The sequence below is a fragment of the Mauremys mutica genome, chromosome 4 (genome assembly GCF_020497125.1).
Source record: "Mauremys mutica isolate MM-2020 ecotype Southern chromosome 4, ASM2049712v1, whole genome shotgun sequence".
Taxonomy (NCBI): Eukaryota; Metazoa; Chordata; order Testudines; family Geoemydidae; genus Mauremys; species Mauremys mutica.
Genome location: NC_059075.1, coordinates 10,013,837 through 10,034,175, shown reverse-complemented (window position 1 = coordinate 10,034,175; position 20,339 = coordinate 10,013,837). Strand labels below are relative to the sequence as shown.

The 20,339-nt window shown below is 51.3% G+C and overlaps 1 protein-coding gene across 2 annotated transcripts; it reads right to left on the bottom strand.

Moving 5' to 3' along the window:
• Positions 1-918: 918 nt before the first annotated feature.
• LGALS3 (galectin 3) lies at positions 919-19,225 on the bottom strand. Of its 2 annotated transcripts, XM_045015210.1 has the most exons (7): positions 19,064-19,225; positions 7,956-7,977; positions 6,018-6,224; positions 5,829-5,954; positions 4,908-4,996; positions 3,338-3,506; positions 919-1,218 (listed from the first exon to the last, which is right to left on the bottom strand). In XM_045015210.1, the coding sequence occupies exons 2-7, from the start codon at positions 7,971-7,973 to the stop codon at positions 1,063-1,065; spliced, it is 765 nt and encodes a 254-aa protein (XP_044871145.1). In that variant the 5' UTR covers positions 7,974-7,977; positions 19,064-19,225; the 3' UTR covers positions 919-1,062. The 2 variants fall into 2 exon arrangements, with proteins under 2 accessions (XP_044871145.1, XP_044871144.1); XM_045015209.1 differs by having other exon boundaries at positions 5,829-6,224; positions 19,064-19,223.
• Between the last annotated feature and the right edge of the window lie 1,114 nt (positions 19,226-20,339).

Genomic DNA, 20,339 nt, shown 5'->3' with positions numbered 1-20,339 from the left:
CTGCTGCTTGGTGGAGTAGTCTCTTCAGAAGATTCCCCCTCCTGGAAAATCCTCTCCACTTAAAGGAATTCATGTTTAACTAGCTCATAGTATGGAGTAGTTGAAAGGAGCTAGGACCTCATTATCCTATGTGGAAGAATTAATCAAGTTTTCAACTCAGTTTTTATTCCACATGTTTTGTAAACTAGGTTACTATTGAACCTCATGCTTTTCCTATATTAAATGTAACCCCTGTTGTTCTCTCAGCCTCAGCTTGTCAGAGAATATGGACCATTAGAAGGGGGATAGCTGCATCTTTTTTTCAAACAAGCTAGGTCAGGCTGGCCTGCTGCAACTTTTAATTAACTTATCTTCAACTTTAAGACTTACCATTTAAATTTCATTAGTTTTAAATGCAGGAGTAGATAAAATTAGTTTTTGGACATGCTTAAGCTTTTAGCTTGTCTGAAAAGGTCTTTCCAGATTTGATTTTTTTTTTGCACCCAATAGCTGCAATTCTAGAGTAACTTGTCTTAAGCCTAATTTATTCCTAATATCTTCAGCTAACAGGGGTGAGTGGAGAGCCGTATTGTGCTTTACAGGGCCAAAACAGTGCAGTCCATCTTGCTGTAGGCTTCCTTCTAAATTGAGTTCAAGTAGCGGGTTAGTGAATGCTCCAGTTGTGCTTCCTGTAGAAGCAAAGAAAGTGGACCTTGCTGTTTGTTTTTACTCCTGGGACCAATGGTCACATGCATCAGGCTGTTCTCCAATGAGGTCCTCATTTCTCTGTAGTTCATCTGTTCTGTCCTTTGGTAGACACCCCTTCTGGCCTTTAATATGCATTACCTAAATTCTTGCCATATTTAAACTTCTGTGGCTTGCTAGGAAGGCTTTTTGTACCCATTTTCTGATACCCTTTTTAAATAACATGGAAGCAAATTTCACTTCTAGTACAAGTATTTTTATTAAGTTTATTATACAAAGGATAAATGAAGCCAGCAATTTTTTTTTAAAGGCTAACTGCTATTCAAGAAATGGCCGGAGTATGTTTCTTGGGGTGAAGGTTGCACTACAAAACCCCACTCATATCATAGCAGGTGTAACGCTGGTGAGAGAGATGTCTCCACCAATGCTGAGTGTGGTGATTTCATTCAGGTTCTTCAGCCGGTAGTTGAACTGCAGCAAGTGAGCATCATTGACAGCTACCTTGAAATGATCTGTCTCACACAGAATGTGGATCTGAAAAATGTGAGTCAAACAAATGAGTTTAACGTTGCATTTGTTTCAGGGACTAGGTCTCAGGCTAGGGGGACTAAGGCCACTATTCTGAATCAAGCCTAGGCTAATACCAATGTCACACTGGCATCTGCTAGCAGTGCATGTGAAACAAGTTGGCAGCGGAAGGGTAAGTGTAAAGTGTCTATTGCGGGAAAAAAAAAAAAGCCATTTGCCTTTCTGCTGCCATTCCACTGACCAAAGACTCAGATTAAAGTATCCCTCATGAGCCGTCATCCCTCCAGAGCTGGTGGGAGAGCTTTGCAGCGAGGCTGACATCCATGTTGTGCCAGTTCTGTGGACAGGGGATCTCATTGTCAAGCTCTGATACCTTTCACAAGCACTTAATTCTGCATCTCTTTTCCCTAATTAAAGCTAAGTGTTTGTTCAGTCCCTTCTCCCTTATAAGGACTAGTTCAGTAACACTTGCTTGAGTCTTGTCCACCACCTCTACCGCTGCATGCTATCCTGGGAGTTAGTTCCCTGCGAAAGCCCAGGCTCCCTTGTAAAATGGTCAAGAATATGTAGCAATCCAGACACCTGCTCAACAACCTGCTGTTTTACTTGCCTGGGTCGAGTAGAGCTTTGCAAGGCTGTTTTAAACATTGAGCGAGCAGGGACCCTGGATCCTGTAACTCTGCTTCCATACGTTCCAGTAGTGATGTGTAAACTGGAGAGCTGTTTCACCAGCCAGGGAAGGGAAAAAATACTCCAAGCTTCAGGGCTTGTTTTTTTTATCCACCAAACCACCACACTCAAAGCACAAATCAATGGTAACAGGACATTTGCTTCCTACAGTAGAGACTTTCCCTGTAGCAGCTAGCCAGGTGGGGCGAAGGCACACCCCTTTGATACTCTGCCCCAGCCCCTGTGTGAGCCGCAAGGACCTGCTAACCCTTGAGAGGTTGCAGCACCTTTACCTTGTCAGCCTGGCTTTGACCAAACACTAGACCAGGGATCGGCTACCTTTGGCATGTGGCTCGCCAGGGTAAGCAGCCTGGGAGGCCAGGCCGGTTTGTTTACCTGCTGTGTCCCCAGGTTCAGCTGATTGTGGCGCCCACTGGCTGTAGTTTGCTGTTCCAGGCCAATGGGGGCTGCAGGAAGGGAGGCCAGCACATCCCTCAGCCCACGCCGCTTCCCGCAGCCCCCATTGGCCTGGAACGGCAAACCACAGCCAGTGGGAGCCCCGATTGGCTGATCCTGGGGATGCAGCAGGTAAACAAACCTGCCAGGCTGCTTACCCTGGCGAGCCCTATGCCAAAGGTTGCCGATCCCTGCACTCAACTGTTCTATAGAAAGGGTTCCTTGACAAGCAGTTTTCTGCATCAGCTGGCTTTCCCTGTGGTCTGCTGGGAGACCTCCCTGATCTGCACCATCAGGCTATGATTACAGCCCAATTAGTAACTCTTAGAGGCAACATGAATTTGGGGGGGGGGAGTTTTGAGGGAGTAAAAGCTATGCCCTGAGCCTTGGCAGGAGCGGTTGAGAAAGTTAGGGAACGGACACATTTTATGAAGTTGCCAATTAAGGTAAGACCCACCTTAACATGCCCCTTACTAAAGCAGGTTTCTTTATAACCAGACTCACTGGACTTTCTCCTTTGTGCAAGCAGCAAAGCCTTTGCTCCTTGGCTTGCCCTGCTATGGCCAGCCCTGGCTGGTAAGGACCCATATCTGCCACACCGAGCAGCTACTGCTATTGCTTTTACAGTCTTGGCATCAGAAGGAATTTAACACGCATGTGGCTTTTGAATTTAGTGGTGTTGAAAGGTACCAGCATGATAGCCCTGGCCATTTAAGGCCTCTGTTCACCAAAACAGACAATAGCCAGGTGAGCCTCCCAGGGCTGCTGGAAGGACCAGCTGCAGGGCTGAAAGGTTTATGCCCATTCACCTAGATTGCTAAAGACAAGGGCCAGTTCATACCATGGTGGTGCCCTTTTTGCAACGGGGCTCTGGGGTCAGTGAACACTCCTGTCCAGTATATGGCATTTAGAAGTGGATATTTAGAAAATACACATTTAAAGTTTCTGTAGCACCAGGTATACCGGGCACCAGGCCTGCTGGGTAAAGTTTAGTTTATACCTTAAAAGGTTTGCCAACTTCAAATGGAAACCTGGGAGCGGTTCTCTCCTCCTTTCCCCAGTTATTCTGAATCATTGAGTTACAGACAATGACGGGTCTGGTCTCCTCGCTGAAGCGGGGATTAAAGTGGAAGGCGATGTCTTGCCCTTTCTTGAAATCCAGTGAAAATCTGCAAGAGATAGATAACTTCTCTTTCCACAACCCCTGAACGGTATTGCCACACAGCTCGTAGGCTAGTTCCTACAGCGCTCGCCTTTAGTCACAGAAAGCAGAGGAGTAAGTCAAGTTTTACGGTTGTAATGAAACAGGCAGCCCGGGGTCCTGCTTTCACTGACTTGGCATGTCAGCAACTCCCTGCGTGTCTAGGGTGGCCAGGTGTCCCGATTTTATAGGGACAGTCCCGATTTTTGGGTCTTTTTCTTGTATAGGCTCCTATTGCCCCCTGTCCCAATTTTTCACATTTGCTGTCTGGTCACCCTATGTGTGTCTAAAATTACAAACAACACAGCACACTACAAACTGCACTCTGACTGGCTGACTGTTCCTGCCCCTGCCCCATACTCATGGCTTCCCTCGTGAACCCCCCATCTGAATGGCTGCTCTTAGAGCACCTTCCACAGGCCAGTTTGCATGGATAAGGGACAGTTTGAGAAACTTCTGCTTAATGAAAGGACATTCTGGGCAATTCATCAGGAAGCAGATGCTGCTTGGGAGAGCACCTGGCTGCAGCAGTAGCGGGCTGCCTCCCGCCCAGGGTTGGCTTCCAGGACAGCAGCTGAGCGAGCTGGAGCCTCCCCCTTCCCACCCAGCATGCTCAGCGTAATCTCCTGTCCCCAGGTGCTAAGCCTGGGCCTCTCTGATCCGATCAGCCTGTCCGGTGGGGTTATGCCCGAGTGCTGCAATGGGGCCCTGGCGTGTCTGTGTGATGCTCCCCAGTGTGGTGTTAGGGGAGCCACTCTGGGGCACAAAGGTCAAGTGGAGCTTTGTTCACACCAAACTCTAGTGCAAATTCAATTACTACAGCCCCTGCTTCCCCGCCGTGAACCAAAATCCAGCTGGAGAAGGCTTTAGCCACAGCTGAAAGTACAGTTCCACTCTGAATTGTCACAGCAACACCTTCGATCCCCCGGGGTGAGTCGACAGGGCCGACCTGTGCCTTTAGGCACCACCTTGGGCACGGGCTGTGGTGTGAGCTGCACCCATCCTGGAGTAGCCGTGGATGCCTCAGCGGCTCAGTCGTCCATCCCTGCCCAGAGTGGGACAGTAATTCAATGCTGGCCTATACCAGCAGGAAATAGCGGCAGCCCTTATGCTGGCCCCCACATCAGTGAGGACAGAGACACGGTTGCACCCATGCCCTATCCCTGATGGGAGCAACCAGCACCCAGTGACTCCTGCACCCTCACACACACGCCCCCGCCAGCTGTCCGGTGGGTTCTTCCTCCCCGTTCTGCTCCCGCATGGGGGCGCAGAGCAAAGCACAATCTAGCCCCTCGGTAACCCAGCGCTCTCCTCCGGGCAGCGTCCCCCTGGCTCCGTTGGGGACACCCACTGCTCCAGCTCACTTTACCTTTTGGGGTTTGGATTCACCGTCCCCACGATGGTGATCAAGAAGCGAGGCACGAGGCCGGTCTGCAAGGGCAGCTCAAAGGGGACTCTCTGTGAAAGAACACGGGCGTTTCATTAGCAAGAACCGGACTCGCAGCCAACATTTAAAACCACATATATAAAAATACACAGACAAGTCCTAAGGTCTCATAACTTGATAGTGCTCAGAGGCACACAACAGGCTCCTCAGGAGACTGCTAGACACCCGGCTGTCTGACCCACGCAGGAAAGCTACCCCCGAGTCCCTCTTGCCTCTCCCTACGTTAAAGGGACACTGACTGAAGACTTCTCAGTTACTGGTGCTTTACAATATAAATGTAGCTGGGAGCTAATGACTTAAGATCTCTGTCAAGGAAACAAGTCTGCCTGGAACAAAAGGGAATAACTGATATTTTCTGGGAAGTTTGCTTTAGATATTGCAATAGTGGATTGTTCCTCAGGAATGAAAATGTTCAGGAATAATTTAGATGCAAGGTGACAACAAGGAGTGTGGTGTTTTTCAGAGCGATCGGTTTCTTCCAGCAAGATCCCAGCTCTGTAACATCTCCTTACTCACCATGAAGGACCAGAGATGCACACTGGCACGTTCACCTACCAGGCAGTAACACTAGCGCTCGAAAGGGATGGGTGACAGCACTATGGGCCTGATCCTGTAGGGGCCTGAGTACTCTCAATGCCTACGGACGCTGGGAGACAGGGGGGCACTTTGCACCTTCCAGGAAGGATTCTGCACCTTGCAAGATTGAGCCCCATGTGCTCCGGTTCCTAATTCATACTCTGTCTACTGCACTCTCGGTCAGCCAGGTCCCTCCTGTTCTCAACCTATCAGACACTGCAGATTGTCTAAGAACTGGAAACTATTAAAAAATTATATAGCTGTCACCAGTGGCGCAGTAGGTCCCCCGGGCTGAGGGACAGATCCAAATCCAGGTCCAAATTGTGGTGCAGTAGGAGGTGCTCCAGGTCCACTTGGGGGTTGTCCAGGGGCAGGTGGTGCTCCAGGATAGGCCCCTGGTGCTCCAGGATAGGCTCCAGGCGCTCCAGGATAGGCCCCTGGTGCTCCAGGATAGGCTCCCGGCGCTCCAGGATACGCCCCCGGCGCTCCAGGATAGGCCCCCGGCGCTCCAGGATAGGCCCCCGGCGCTCCAGGATACGCCCCCGGCGCTCCAGGATACGCTCCAGGACCAGCAGGTTGATTTCCCCAGGGACCCCCAGGCCAGCCTTGGTTTGGAGGAGCATTTGGGTTTGTGTTACCGGCTCCAGATAAAGCATCAGATAACTGGAAGGAAGACAAAACATCGTCAGTATGCTACCATTGCATCCTGCCAGCCAGCGTGAGTCTGTTTTGATTCCTTACACGCTTGTGTCTCTTGGTGCTTTATGGGGAGAGAGGACAGGCAGAGACCAGAACATCGAACAGCAGGGTCGTTATCATTCTACTTCTTGTCCAGGGGAGAGGGTTTGGAATGTGTTTCACAAACTACAGGATCTGGCCTGTCACTGGACAGAGCCTTGAGGTCCAGAGTGGGATTGGAGAGGGAGCCCTAGGGAGGTTAGAAAGAAGGGGACATTGGCTTGGAGTACAGGCTACTCTGGAGTGTCTCTATGTGACCCAAAGACTTTGGATGCCAACTGGCAGAGGGCACAGGGATCCCCTGGGTTCGCCAAAATAATGTCATGTAAGGTCTCTAATGAAAAACCTGTGGCACACTGGTCATCATCATGGGATCTATGTATGGAAAATGTGAAGAGTTACACACACATGCAGCAAATTATGCTCTCTAGGCCTTGTAGTTAAAGGCAGAGCACTCAAAGGTAGCGTCCCTTGAGGCAAATTTCTCCAGACAGGAAGAGGAGATGTTTATCTCCCTGCTGGACCAGTGTGTGTCTTACAGTAGAAGTCTATTAACACACTGAGTCAAATGCTAATGAAGAGCTTGTGGAGACTTCAGAAGGAAATTAACAGGAAGAGGCAAACTGAGGAGGGATCCCGGTTTTCAGATGAATCTCAAACATCTGTTATGGTATATTTGATGGGGGAGGGTGCAGAAAGATGCTCTGGCAGCCTTCAACCTGTGAAGGCACGTTGCCAACAGGCTTGATCTTTTGAAACGGGATTTCAGCCATCCTGGCTGAAAATAGTGGGAAAAGGACTTGGAGTAAGCTATCCTGTTGAGACAGGAAAAGTCTTGTGAGTTAAGTTTAGCTAGAAAGCATGTTATAATTTTGTTTTATATGTAACCATTTGTTTCCAATATTCTTAGTTACTATCTGCTTTTTGATGATAAACTTATCCTTGTTTTCACTATAAATATATCTAAGTGCTGTGTTTTCAGCAGATTGATGATCCAGAGTTGAATCTTGTAAGCTGGCATGTGCTATTCCCTTGGGAGTACAGGACCTGAGAGTTCTGTGAGTGTTCAGTGGATCAGGGACTGGGCACTTCAGAGGGACACACCATGAGGATTCGGGGGTTGCTAACCTGTCCAGAGAACACAAGGCCTGCAGAGACCTGGAAGGCAGCTTGTGTTGCAAGAGGCCAGTGGAATCAGGGAGCTGATCCAGAGTAGGCACAGACAAGACTCCCTCACGCTAAGGGCAGGTGGTAGCAAGGAGCTTCACAACCCTGGGAAGCATCACGCTCTAGCAAGCTGCAATGTGTTGTGTTTATGGTAATAAACGTACAATTGAAAGCCAGAATAATGGTCCCACTCCCACTGACACCAATGAAAATCTTCCCATTGAAGTCAATGAGAGCAGGGATAGTGCACACAACCCTAAATATTCATGAGCAGCCAGTGATTTTGGATGCCCAACCTGAGATGTCCAGGAGGGATTATTTCAGCACTAAATGTACAGATTAAGAGCTGAATTTAGTTTTGAGGAGTTTTATACAGCTTAGAAAAGATGAGAAATTCTAGCTTCCGCAGGAACTGTACGCTTTAGTACAAGGCAACATCATTTATAATGCTCAAAGATCATGAATTTTGTTTAAAAAGTCAGGACTTACAGAAAAACCGTCTGCCATTTTCCTGAAACAAAGACAAAGGAGACAGTTAATACTTATTTTCCCCACATTCCATCTACAAGATACAGATCTCAGCATTGCCTTTTTAAAAAGTCACATGAGTTTATATTTAATACGTCCTGAAGAATCTGTCCCCTATGTCTTGCTTGCCAACTTTTCACCTCAAAGCATTTCTACTCCCAGAGAGAATGTCTCTCAACTACCCCAAGGACTAATGACATCTATATGAAACATTGTTAGCTAAATATTAAATGGGAAGATATCAGTACCATACTAGATGTTACACTGCTGTACCTGGACTGATGTTTAAAATTAGTGCCCCTTTATTTAGACAATGTTGTTATTCTCTATATTAAACCTTAATGGGAAGGAGGCTAATCATCGCTGGAATCTTCAGTGCTCAAGGACTGCAATTTAAATGGAGAGTTGCTACATTGTGAGATATGCATGCAAGGGCCATTATCTTGGCAAGGGCTTTGCTGTACGGGACTTGAATCAATACAGTTATCTTTCCTGGAGAGATGGACACCAATCTGAAGTGTATCATCTGTGGGGGCTTAAAATCCAGTTAAGGAAATATTGTTTAAACACATAGCAGTCATGGACAGCAGCTTATTCAGTTACACAAGTCCTGATTCAGCACATCCTTAAACACCAGAGTAATCCCAATGATCTCAAAATTAAGCACATGTATATTGCTGAATCAGGACCACAGTTAGAGAATAAGCATGGCTGAATTTCTGTCTTTCCAACAGAGGTGAGTCCTTTTAATTAACGGATCTCCCAGATCGACAGTATGAAAAAAATCTGAGAGGCCGTAATATCTGTGTTTCTATTGGCTGTCATTTTCCAGCTAACTATAATTTGCACTTGAGATGATTGTTGTACTGACAGTTTCATTCCTCTTGTAGAAGTGGAGTACAGCCAGCGCTGTAGCCAGGGAGATGCAGCGCTGTGCCTTGCCAGTGTGGACGGTGAGTGAGTTACAGCGCTGTAAAGGCACCACCAGCGCTGCAACTTTCCAGTGTAGCCAAGCCCTTACTGAATCTTTGTTAGGTAACAAGATTTCAGCCTTTCCACAAACTGTGTTCTGATTTATTTATGCATTTTTTGAATGGCTGCCAGTTCTGATAAAGTGTAAAGCCAGTTCCAATATCCTAGACACCAAATCTGTGCCATTGGTGGAAGTCCAGAGTAACGCCCCTGAAGTCAAGGAAGTGACTCTGGCTATACATCACTGTTACAGAAATCAGAACCTGGCCCAGCGCAGTGTATAAGAAGCAAACGATAGAGCTGCACGTAGAGTAGTCAGCTTTACATTCTCCTTTTTGTCAAATACTTTTCATCACAATGTTTTCCTCCGGCCATAGCAGTTGGAAATAGATTTGTATCAGTAAGTGGTAACACACAGTTATAGTTGCAGACATAAATAGCATCAAAGCTCCATATTTAGTCTGCAAATAAAGACACGTCAAGGTTGTTATCTTTGCAAATCAAGACTTCTGCCAAATTGAAAACTCAAAAGGAAGAAAGGAAAGAGAAACCCCCCCGACTCTGTTCTTCCTGCTTGCCGGAATGAAGATTGTGCAACCTGAGATTTGCCAGCACTCTAATTATTATTTCTATGGTGCTACAGGGATGAAGGACACTTTACAGTCACGTAGCAAGACAAAGTCTCTGCCTGGAGGAATTGCAACTGGTTTAAACCAATACGGACAAGTAAACCAGAGCAAACAGCATGTGAGAGAAATTCAGCGTGGTGCATTAGGCAGGACAGAATGCAGCACGCTCCAGCTGTGAGCTGTAGAAGATGGTTTGTGTTAGTGAAGTGGGCAGACCAGCTCGGTGAAATAAGAAGGTGCTGTTTTATTTCGTTCTTTCCCCTGACTGTAGCTGCATTTTAAGTCGCACGACAGCTTGTTTCAATAATTCAGATGCATAACAAGTTTTCATCTACATTGGTCACGTGAGTGGTTGTGACTCTTATCCTAGGAGACACAAGTACAAACCCCAGAGACTATTCACCTCCCATCCCCCACCACAGTGGATGTTTCGACATACTTTAAAAAAAAACAAAAAAAGGCAGCCCAAAGTTTCTGGAGCAAAAACCACAAACTACGTAATGGATTTTTTTTTTTATTTTTAAAGTTCAGGGATATCTCCATAGTAACCTCGCTTGGTAAAACGCCTGGCTGATCTGTGTAGCCTTCAGCTAAGGCGTGGCACAAATATGAGTCAGGACTTCACCCATTTTGATCAACGGCTCTCAGATGGAGTAGGATTCTCCTTCCATTAATAATAAAGAAAGTTAGGTTATGGCATATGACTAGCTTATCTAAGCGTGTCAGATAATGCTGTACAGCGATAAAATTCCCAGCTTCGTCTTGCACTTTTCATCAAAAGGGCTTTACAAAGGAGGTATCATTACCCCATTTTACAGATGGGGAAACTGAGGCACAGAGCCATGAAGTGACTTGTGCAAAGTCACCCGGCAGGACAATGGCAGAGCCAGGAATAAACGTAGGTCCTTTGAGTCCCAGGCCACTACTGTAACCACTAGGTTACACTGCCTCTCTAGCAGTGTACTAGCTGCAAAATTCCCACTGACTTCAGAGAGATCCCCTAAATTGTTAATAGAGCATCAGTCATCACTGTACGTCCCTGCAACTCAAAACTGCACCTGCTTTTTAGGTGAACAATTCTACCAAAGGGAACCAAAATCGGGCTCTAAACATGATTTGGGCTCTAACCACGACTAAGGGTAGGTCCATACTTACCCGCCGGGTCAACGCGTAGCGATCGACTTCTCGGAGTTCGAACTATCGCATCTAATCTAGACGCGATAGTTCGAACTCCGGACGCGCTCTCGTCGACTCCGGAACTCCACCACCGCGAACGGCGGTGGCGGAGTCGATGGGGGAGCCGCGGACTACGCTATTCACGTAGCTGAAGTCGCGTACCTTAGATCGAAACACCCCCCCCCCCCCCCGTGTAGACCAGGCCTAACACTGAGGCCAGCAAAGGAAAGAATTACATTTACCCAGCAGCAGAAACAGTTACACTGGCACTAAGCTGGGACAGAGAACGTCTTTGCTAGCTGCTTGGCTGAACTGCACGTACATCCTCTGCCATAAGCAGGAATCACTGCAACGCAGCCAGTAACGTGGGGGCAGTTATTCTGTTTGGTCCTGACTGTCTTTTTGTTCTGTGTTTGGACAGCACCTAGCACACTGGGGTCCTGGTCCTTGACCAGGGCTCCTAGGTGCTATGCAACATGTGGCTCCCGGAAGCAGTGGCATGTCCGCCCCCCAGGTCCTACGCGTAGGGGCAGCCAGGGGCTCCGCACACTGCCCCTGCCCCAAGCGCCACCCCTGCAACTCCCATTGGCCTGGAACTGCAGCCAATGGAAGCTGCAGGGGCGGCACCTGCGGACAGGGTGGTGCGCAGAGCTGCCTGTCTGCCCCTCTGTGTAGGAGCCGGAGGAGGGACATACTGCTGCTTCCGGGAGCTGCTTGAGGAAAGTGCCCAGAGCCTGCACCCCTGACCCTCTCCCGCCCTCCGAACCCCTTGGTCCCAGCCCAGAGCACCCTCCTGCACCCTAAACCCCTCATCCCCAGCCCCACCCCAGAGCCCGGACCCCCAGTCAGAACCCCCTCCCTGCACCTCAACCCTCTTCCCAGCTCGGAACCACCTCCCATACCCTGAACTCCTCATTTTTGGCCCTACCCCAGGCCCCGCACCCCCAGCTGGAGCCCTCACCCCTTCCCACACCCCAACCCCCAATTTCATGAGCATTCATGGCCCATCGTACAATTTCCATACCCAGATGTAGCCCTCGGGCCAAAAAGTTTCCCCACCCCTGCAGTAGACCCTCACCACACATGCCTTGAAGATTACAGCGTAAATTAACACAAACAGGGATACGCAGTAACTCTGATTTCCCCTCACCAGAAACGGATCCCATCACCATCCATCCATTATGCAAGTCAGTGTTTAAGAGTATTACCATTACGGCCACAATGCTACAAGTCATTGAATAGGAGAGCCTCCACGTCTCAGTGTGCACACACCAGGATCTGCAATGTTTGCACACTCACCATGCGAAACACATTTGAATGCATTAATTCAATCAACTGGAAGCACAAGTGTGTGTGCAAAAATTGCCCTATGAGCAACACAATTATTGATCTGCATTATGGGAAGCCCCTGGAAGAGCCAACTGATATCAGGGGGCCCCTTGTGCTAGGGGCTGTACACAAACCTAGGGTGGGTCTACGCTAGAACAATGGGGAATTTGGACCTGCTCTGGGAAGGCGAGGGATGTTGCAATGCAGCCACACGAGGACGGGTTGTGGATAAGTGGAGGTTAGTTAACACACTCCAACCTAACCTCAACCCACTTTTCTAGCATAGAGAAGCCCACGGCGAGAGACAATTCCTATCTGGAACCGTTTACAACCAAAACAGCTGAGGAGACACAAAAGATGAGAGAGGAAACTGAGGCCCGATGGGGGGGTGGGGAGAAGTGACTTGGTCACGGTCACACCGGATGTCCGGTCCCTTTGGGACGAGCTGCTCCGCCAGCAGACAAGATGATGGGACAGCAGCCTCAGAAGGAGGCGGGAACGTCGGAGCTGCAGTGGAGCAGAACCCAGTAGCACAGCTAATTCAGAGTGGGGCTCTCCTTTCGTTCAGCATGGACACACAGCATGGACATCCGGAGGCTCTCAGTATAGCTCGGGGGCAGACCACTGGTGGAACGAAGGACAAACGACAACTCCTTCCGCTGGTTAAAAGCACGGGCCAAAGCACTACCGAAAGGTCCCAATTTCTTCCCCTCCCCCTGGCCTGGAGGTTTGCAGGAAGCTCTCCAGCTCTGCTGTGTTGTTGCTGAGACTGGAAGACTTCTCCCACTGCACACTGCAAGTTGCAACACAGAGCCCGAGGCTGAGTTCTCAAGCTGCTAGACAGCCAGCTTGCAGGTCGAGTTTGCTGGGTGGCGCTGTTAATCCAGCCCAGGTGGCGTTTGTCTGTCTGCCCCGTGCCAGGCTGAACTGGCAAAGCTGGGGCGGGTGTTTTGTCTCTGATGAATCAATGCTGCGAGGCCTGGATGTGTGACCCACTGAAGTCAAGGCAAGCCCTTTGGGCCCTATCGTGCATTGCGAGGTGTCAAGCTACCGCTGGAGGCATCAGTAAATAGTAAACTCTTACTAAAGTCAGTGAGGGTTCCATGTGCGGATGGTTGGGGCCTTACATTTTGTATGTCAACTGGGGGGATTAAGGGGGGGAAGGGAAGAGTCTCGGGGAAAGGGGAAAAGCAGTGGAACAAGATTCCCATCCCATTAAGGTGATACCACTGGAGATCTGGCCCATCTGCTACACAGATTATGAGAATTTTTGCCCTTATCAGTACTGCCAACCCGAGTGTTCTTAAACCAATGCTCAGGGCCCCCTAAAATCAGGACACTTTTTTTTAATCTTAATTTTTAAGACAAATAGTCCTTTTTGGGGTCTTTGTATTTGCCGTCTGCTTTTTCCATCTTTAGTATTCACATTTTTAGGGTTTTCTCTGCAGCTGTGAGGGCTAGAACAGGGGTGGCCGACCTGTGGCTCCGGAGCCACATGCGGCTCCTTGTACAGGCACCGACTCCGGGGCTGGAGCTACAGGCGCCAACTCCCCAATGTGCCGGGGGGGGTGCTCACTGCTCAGCCCCCGGCTCTGCCACAGGCCCTGCCCCCACTCCACCCCTTCCCGCCCCCTCCTCTGAGCCTGCAATGCCCTCGCTCCTCCCCCCAGAGCCTCCTGCACACCACGAAACAGCTGATCAGGAGGTGTGGGGAGCGAGCAGGAGGCACTGATCAGTGGGGCTGCTGGTGGGTGGGAGGCCCTGGGAGCTGATGGGGGGCTGCTGATATATTACTGTGGCTCTTTGTCAATGTACATTGGTAAATTCTGGCTCCTTCTCAGGCTCAGGTTGGCAACCCCTGGGCTAGAAGCTTCCTGTTTCAAATGGAATCCAATTCTCACATCATCACGTGACTCCCAGAGCTGGGGCTTTAGGCGGAGACACCAAATATCCTGAAACTTGTGATAAAGCTGAGAGAGTTGGCAACATCCCTTCCTCATGCTCTGTGCAGACCAACAACTCCTCACATCTCCTCATCGCTGCAGGAATGTTTTGTTTGATATTTGAACCTAGCTCTGCATAGATAATAATGTTTTGTCAGCAAAGGCTATTGTGGTTTTCAGAGCCATAGCAAAAGCTGTAATTAACCCTTGGGTTTCAATGCACCGTGAGCTAGGCGCCATCAAAGGATTGTCTCAAAAGCACCAGGAATCCTGTGGTAATAGAGCCCCACCCCCACAGCTGGCTCTGCATCAACTCCACCATCAGCACCCCTGGCCATCTCGGCACTCCTTCCTCCGGCTGCATGCTGTGACAAGCAGCTGCCACTCTGCTCTTTGGCTGCCTGGCACAGCTGCTGCTGCGGGAAACAGAATGGCCCTTTGAGATCCCTCACCCTGCGGGCTGCTTTCCCACCCACCCACTGCTCCAGCTCTGTGTGTGCATGCACGCACCCAAGGGAGGGTGAAGATTCAGAAGCACCAGGATTAAAGTCACATGACAACGTTCATTAGCACCACTTTTGCCACTGCTAGCTCCCCCCAAATCTCCCCTCGTGGCCTGACCCTTCCCATGCTTGGCATCAGACATTTGTGTTTGGGAAAGTCTGAGGTGAACCCAATCACTGAGCTGCACAACCCCAGCTGCCCCACAGGATGCCTGCCCGCCCGGCCGCCTGCCTCCATTTTCAGAAAAGAGAATTCAGTACAAAACCCTCGGCTACTGCAGCAGTCAGGCTGCAATGAACACAGGAATGCCAGGAAATAAAATTATCAGCGTTCCTGACATGGCTCAGAGTGTTTATTACTATCTAAGTTGCTACTTACTGTAAGGTACCCGCAACGTGGGCCAATTAACACGGATTTAAGAACCTTTTACATCCCCAGCTTGTGCGCTTACGTCTACACCCCGGGGTGTTACACTAGCAAAGGGCTTCAGTTTTAGGACACACGCATTAGTTTCCAGTCTGTGTCTTCGGGCATGAATTCTCAGCGTGGGTGGGCATGCCCACCCTGCCAGGAGGAATCCCAGCTAGCAGACAGGGGATCACAGGATTGAAAGGGGGACCCCGGTATGGAAAAAGCTGAGAACCACCATCCTAGGCTACACATCTCACAACCGAACATAAACATGAATATAAATGTTCGATCCTGCTCCTACTGAGAGTCACAGACATTTGGCCATTTTAATATTCCCGAATCTCATCAGCTAAAAGGCTTGTGTAGCTATAGGGAGTGGAGGAGAGGAAAAGCGGAGAGGGATACACAATGTGTAGGGAGCGATACACACCCACTACACACACACACACACACCAGAGGGAGGGGCACACACCTACTATACACACACAATGCATAGGGATTATGTAGCTATAGGGAGTGGAGGAGAGGAAAAGCAGAGAGGGATACACAATGCATAGGGAGCGATCACACACACACACACCCCCCCAGAGGGAGGGGCACACACCTACTATACACACACAATGCATAGGGATTACAGCTGCGTCTATTTCCAAGCAACGCAAAGCACAAGGGCACCTTTCATTACTACAACAGATTTAACAGAAGTGTTGACTCTGGATGTAACCGCCAGAAACCACAGCCAGGTGGCTGGTCCCTCATGCTATTCATTTGTGCTAGTCACACTCCCACAAGCGGGGGACCGAAGAGGGGGAAAGAGAGGATTTACAGTCGCCCCACAGAACGGCCCAGTAGTTTAGCTGAGAGGCAGATGCCATGGACTAGACACAGGGCCCGGACTGATTCTAATCCTGTCACAGGCTCCGTGCCTCAGTTTCCCCATGTGAGAAATGGGGGGAGGGGGTCACAGAGCAGCAGCTGGGCCGGCCTCTGGGGATCCCACAGCGGCTGGAGGCCCAGTGGGGGGTACTGCTGGCTGAACAGCAGCACACGCGACATCCCACTTGGGCACGGGGCTGCCTTCGCTGCGGGGCTGGGTGAGGACCGGGGCGGACCCCGGCGCCAGCCAGAACCCCCCCGGACAGGACCCCGGCACCACCCAGAACCCCCCCGGACAGGACCCCGGCGCCACCCAGAACCTCCCCGGACAGGACCCCGGCGCCAGCCAGGACCTCCCCGGACAGGACCCCGCGCCAGCCAGGGCCCCCCCGGACAGGACCCCGGCGCCAGCCAGAACCTCCCCAGACAGGACCCCGGCGCCAGCCAGAACCTCCCCGGACAGGACCCCGGCGCCAGCCAGGGCCCCCCCGGACAGGACCCCGGCGCCAGCCAGGGCCCCCCCGGACAGGACCCCGGCGCCAGCCAGGGCCCCCCCGGACAGGACCCCGGCGCCAGCCAGGGCCCCCCCGGACAGGACCCCGGCGCCAGCCAGGGCCCCCCCGGACAGGACCCCGGCGCCACCCAGGACCTCCCCGGACAGGACCCCGGCGCCACCCAGAACCTCCCCGGACAGGACCCCGGCGCCACCCAGGACCTCCCCGGACAGGACCCCGGCGCCACCCAGAACCTCCCCGGACAGGACCCCGGCGCCACCCAGAACCTCCCCGGACAGGACCCCGGCGCCAGCCAGGACCTCCCCGGACAGGACCCGGCGCCACCCAGAACCTCCCTGGACAGGACCCCAGCGCCAGCCAGGGCCCCCCCGGACAGGACCCCGGCCCCGTGGCAGGCAGCCCCCACTTTCCCCCCAGCACCCCCGGGACAGCTCCTGGGCAGCAGGCAGGCACCTCCCTGGGGAGCAGGGGCCGCCCCGCCCTGCTCGCAGCCTGGCCCCGCCCCCAGGGGGAGGCCACGCCCCCGGCCCCGCTCACCTGCGGGTGTAGTGAAGGATACTGCTCCCGTAGAAATGTGCTACTTACGGCGTACGGAGCACGAGTTATACACCCTCGACTCAAGAAATTGTAATACATAAATGAGATTTTTTTTGTGCCTCTTTGTTCCTGAGCCTGATGGGTGCAGTAAGGCCAGTTCAAATGCCTTGAGCCTAAACACCAGAATGAATCGTAGGCTACCCTCATACTCCCAAACATTTCATATACCTAAGGCCGTACCTACAGTTTAAGTGTGGGCTAACTCACGTTCTGTCACCATGGAGTCACTACGGTTACTATGGCACTTGTATTTTCCATGTATTTTGTATGTATGCACTGTATTTTGGGAGGCTTTGGTTTGGCAGCGTACGCTGGGTACCAAACAAGTCAGACAGGGGTGGCTGTGGCCAGGGGATCAAACTTCCTATAACGCATAAACGTATACATAACATTTACACCGTTTTTTTCTCAGGGCCGCCCAGAGGATTCAGGGGGCCAGGGGCAAAGCAGTTTCGGGGGCCCCTTCCATAAAAAAAAGGTGCAATACTATAGAATACTATATTCTCATGGGGGCCCCTGCAGGGTCCGGGGCAAATTGCCCCATTTGCACACCCCTCTGGGTGGCCCTGTTTTTTCTAAACCCACTAACCTGCCTGGCCCTCCTCACTGGCCGCTATCTCGCACAGACTCATGGAGCTTGCATGGCTCTGCACTATTGTCATGAGCGTTAGCACCCAAAGGTGCATGCTCCTTGACTATTTGCAGATCAGCAAACATACATGTGGGGTGTGACATTCTACTCTACATTCTTTATGAAAAGATGCTTATGATATGGATACGACATAGCCAATATATACCTTAGGCAAGATGGCTGTTGACTGTGTTTATCCAACCTGTATGCTGTGAGAGTGCTCTCTGTAGGAATCACCTACAACTACGAAACTGCAAACTATAGGGATGTGCTGCTACCCGGAGCGCTGCAATGTGATGAAGCTAATTCCTACAGGCAGCAGTTTCCTCACACACACGAGTATGAAACTGGAAACTATAGGGAAGTGTTGCTACCTGCAATTGAATTAGCTTCATCACATTGCAGTGCTACAGGGATCACATCCCTAGAGTTTGCAGTTTCATACACCCATGTGTGTGTGTGAAAATGCTACGTGTATGACCATGCTACCCGCAGCAGGGAAAGCTCAAACTTTGCCAAAAAGGGTATTTGACGCATTCTCACATGTAAAACCAACCTGATTGCTTTCTTTAACAATGTACCAAGCCTACATAACCTTCTCATAATCGAACTATGGAAATGAAGCCTAGATGGACATAACGCTCAAGAAGACGGGCATAATAACAATGTCATGGATGTTTCTAGTCAATATCTTAATGACTGAGATAAGGGCATAGGATTGAGCTAAGGGCATAGAAACTCGATGACAGTTTTCAAGCATGTACAAGGAAAGTAGCATCTTTTTACAGAAGCTGCTTCTTACAATCGAGGCGTGTCACTAGCTGCTACAGATGGCACATTACTACCCGTAGCAATTTCACATAGAAGATCGTGCAAGAAACTGCTCCCTGTCGGCACTTGCTACACCGGGCAGCCGTTTTATACAATAGCAGCTTCTAAAGTCTCGGGATGCGCTGCCGGTAGCACATGCCTACGCGGAGCAGTATCCTTCGCTGCACCGGATCGGATTCTGCCCCGGCAACCGCTGGAAGAAGCGGAGCCGGAGCCGGAGCCCGGCGGGGGGAGCCCGGGCCAGCGAGAGAGCTGGGGGCGGGGGGGCGAAGACACCACATCGGTGCGGGGGGCCGGGAGGGACGGATCGCCGCCCCCTGCCCGCAGCTCTCTGCCGGGGCAGGAGAAGGGGGGCCCCGCCGCAGGAGCCGGACGGGCTGAGGAAGCTGCACCTTGTCCACACGAGCCACTGGCGCCCCGACGGACGGGATCCGGCTCCCGCAGCGGGTTCCAGCGCTGGCCAGGCCAGGGGGCGAGTGTAGACCCCAGGCGGGGCTGCTGCCCCCAGCTCCCCGCTCCAGCTCTGCCGAGCGGCGCTGGCCGGAGAAGCCACAACGAGGGGCACACGCAGCCCCGCCGCCCCCGCCCCGGCGCCTCTGGGGTGGGTGCCAGGGCTGAGGACGCGGTTCCCTTTCACTCCGCCGCCCTTACTTACCTTAGGCGTAGCGGCCCCCCCAAGCCAGCGCGTCCCTCTCCTCTCCGAGCCTCTCCCTCCCTGGAGGAGCCCCGGGAGCGGGGAGTTTCCCGAGCGCTGGAGACGGGGCAGGGCTCAGCCTCCCCTGGCCAATGGGGTGGGACACGGGGAAGGCCCCAAACCAGGGACGCCAACAAACCATCAAGGAAGGAAACCGCCCCGCTGTTGCTATGGGAGTGAATCCTTCCCGCCCTGGCAGCGCCGCCAGCTTCATGGGCGGGCTGGTTGCTGGGGGTGTGGATAACGGTCACCCCCCCCCAGGGAGGGGTTTGGGGACTCGAGATGGGGGCTGCCCCTCAGGCTGAAGGGCACTGGAGAAAAAGGCCTGACTGGGGCATGGATGGACTCTCCCATAAGGGCAGTTTTCCTTCCCCACTGTTCATTAAGCCATTGTGTGAAATAGGTGTTAATGAACAAGCCCCCCTGTTTTAAACAGAGTGAATAAAAACCAGTTTCCCTCGGAATGAATGGGCTCCCGCTTCCAGGGGAGCTGTGGGCTTCTCTTCGTAGTGAGGGGGAGAACCTGAGCTCAGGATGCTGCCTTCAGCACTGGGCCAGCTAACACAAGCGCTCCCGGCCAGGTTCGAACACAGGAACGTTTCCTCTGTGGGGTCAGAGAACCCAACTGCTCCCCCCGCCCTCCACAAAAACAGGCTACGCCAGGCCTGAATTTCTCATGTCAAAAAATAATCTGGAAACCCAAACCTTCCAGCCTCCCTTCCCGCCTCAGAAAGCAGCAACAAAAAGGGCACCGAACCCATTTTTCCCCATTGCAGGTCACCTTCCATGTTGTGCAAGCTAAACTGGCTGTGTCCAAGCACTGCTGCTGAGTAACAAAACCAACAATGTGCCCACATGACTGTCCTGCTTCTCAGCTGCAGCCGATAACTCACTGAGTGTGTGTGTCAATAGACCTTCCGCCCTAAGTCAGGGAGCTCAAACACTATGGGCAAAGGGGAGATCCATATCAGCACTTCGAGCGAGAATAGTCTTTGTGACAACTGGGCCTAGAAGTTTTTGCCTGCTTGGCAATTGACCGTGACAAGTAGATCACGTGATTTTTAATAAAGAATGTTATAAGGAGGCGCAAGAAAGCCAGAGGGAAAAACCGAATTAGTCCAAACAAAAAAGCCCATGGATCTAACTGAAGGACTGTGTTAAGATCATGCTTGGTAAATAAGAAAATGTGGGTCTGGAAATTAATAAACTAAAAGTATTGTGTTGGAAACAAGGCCTA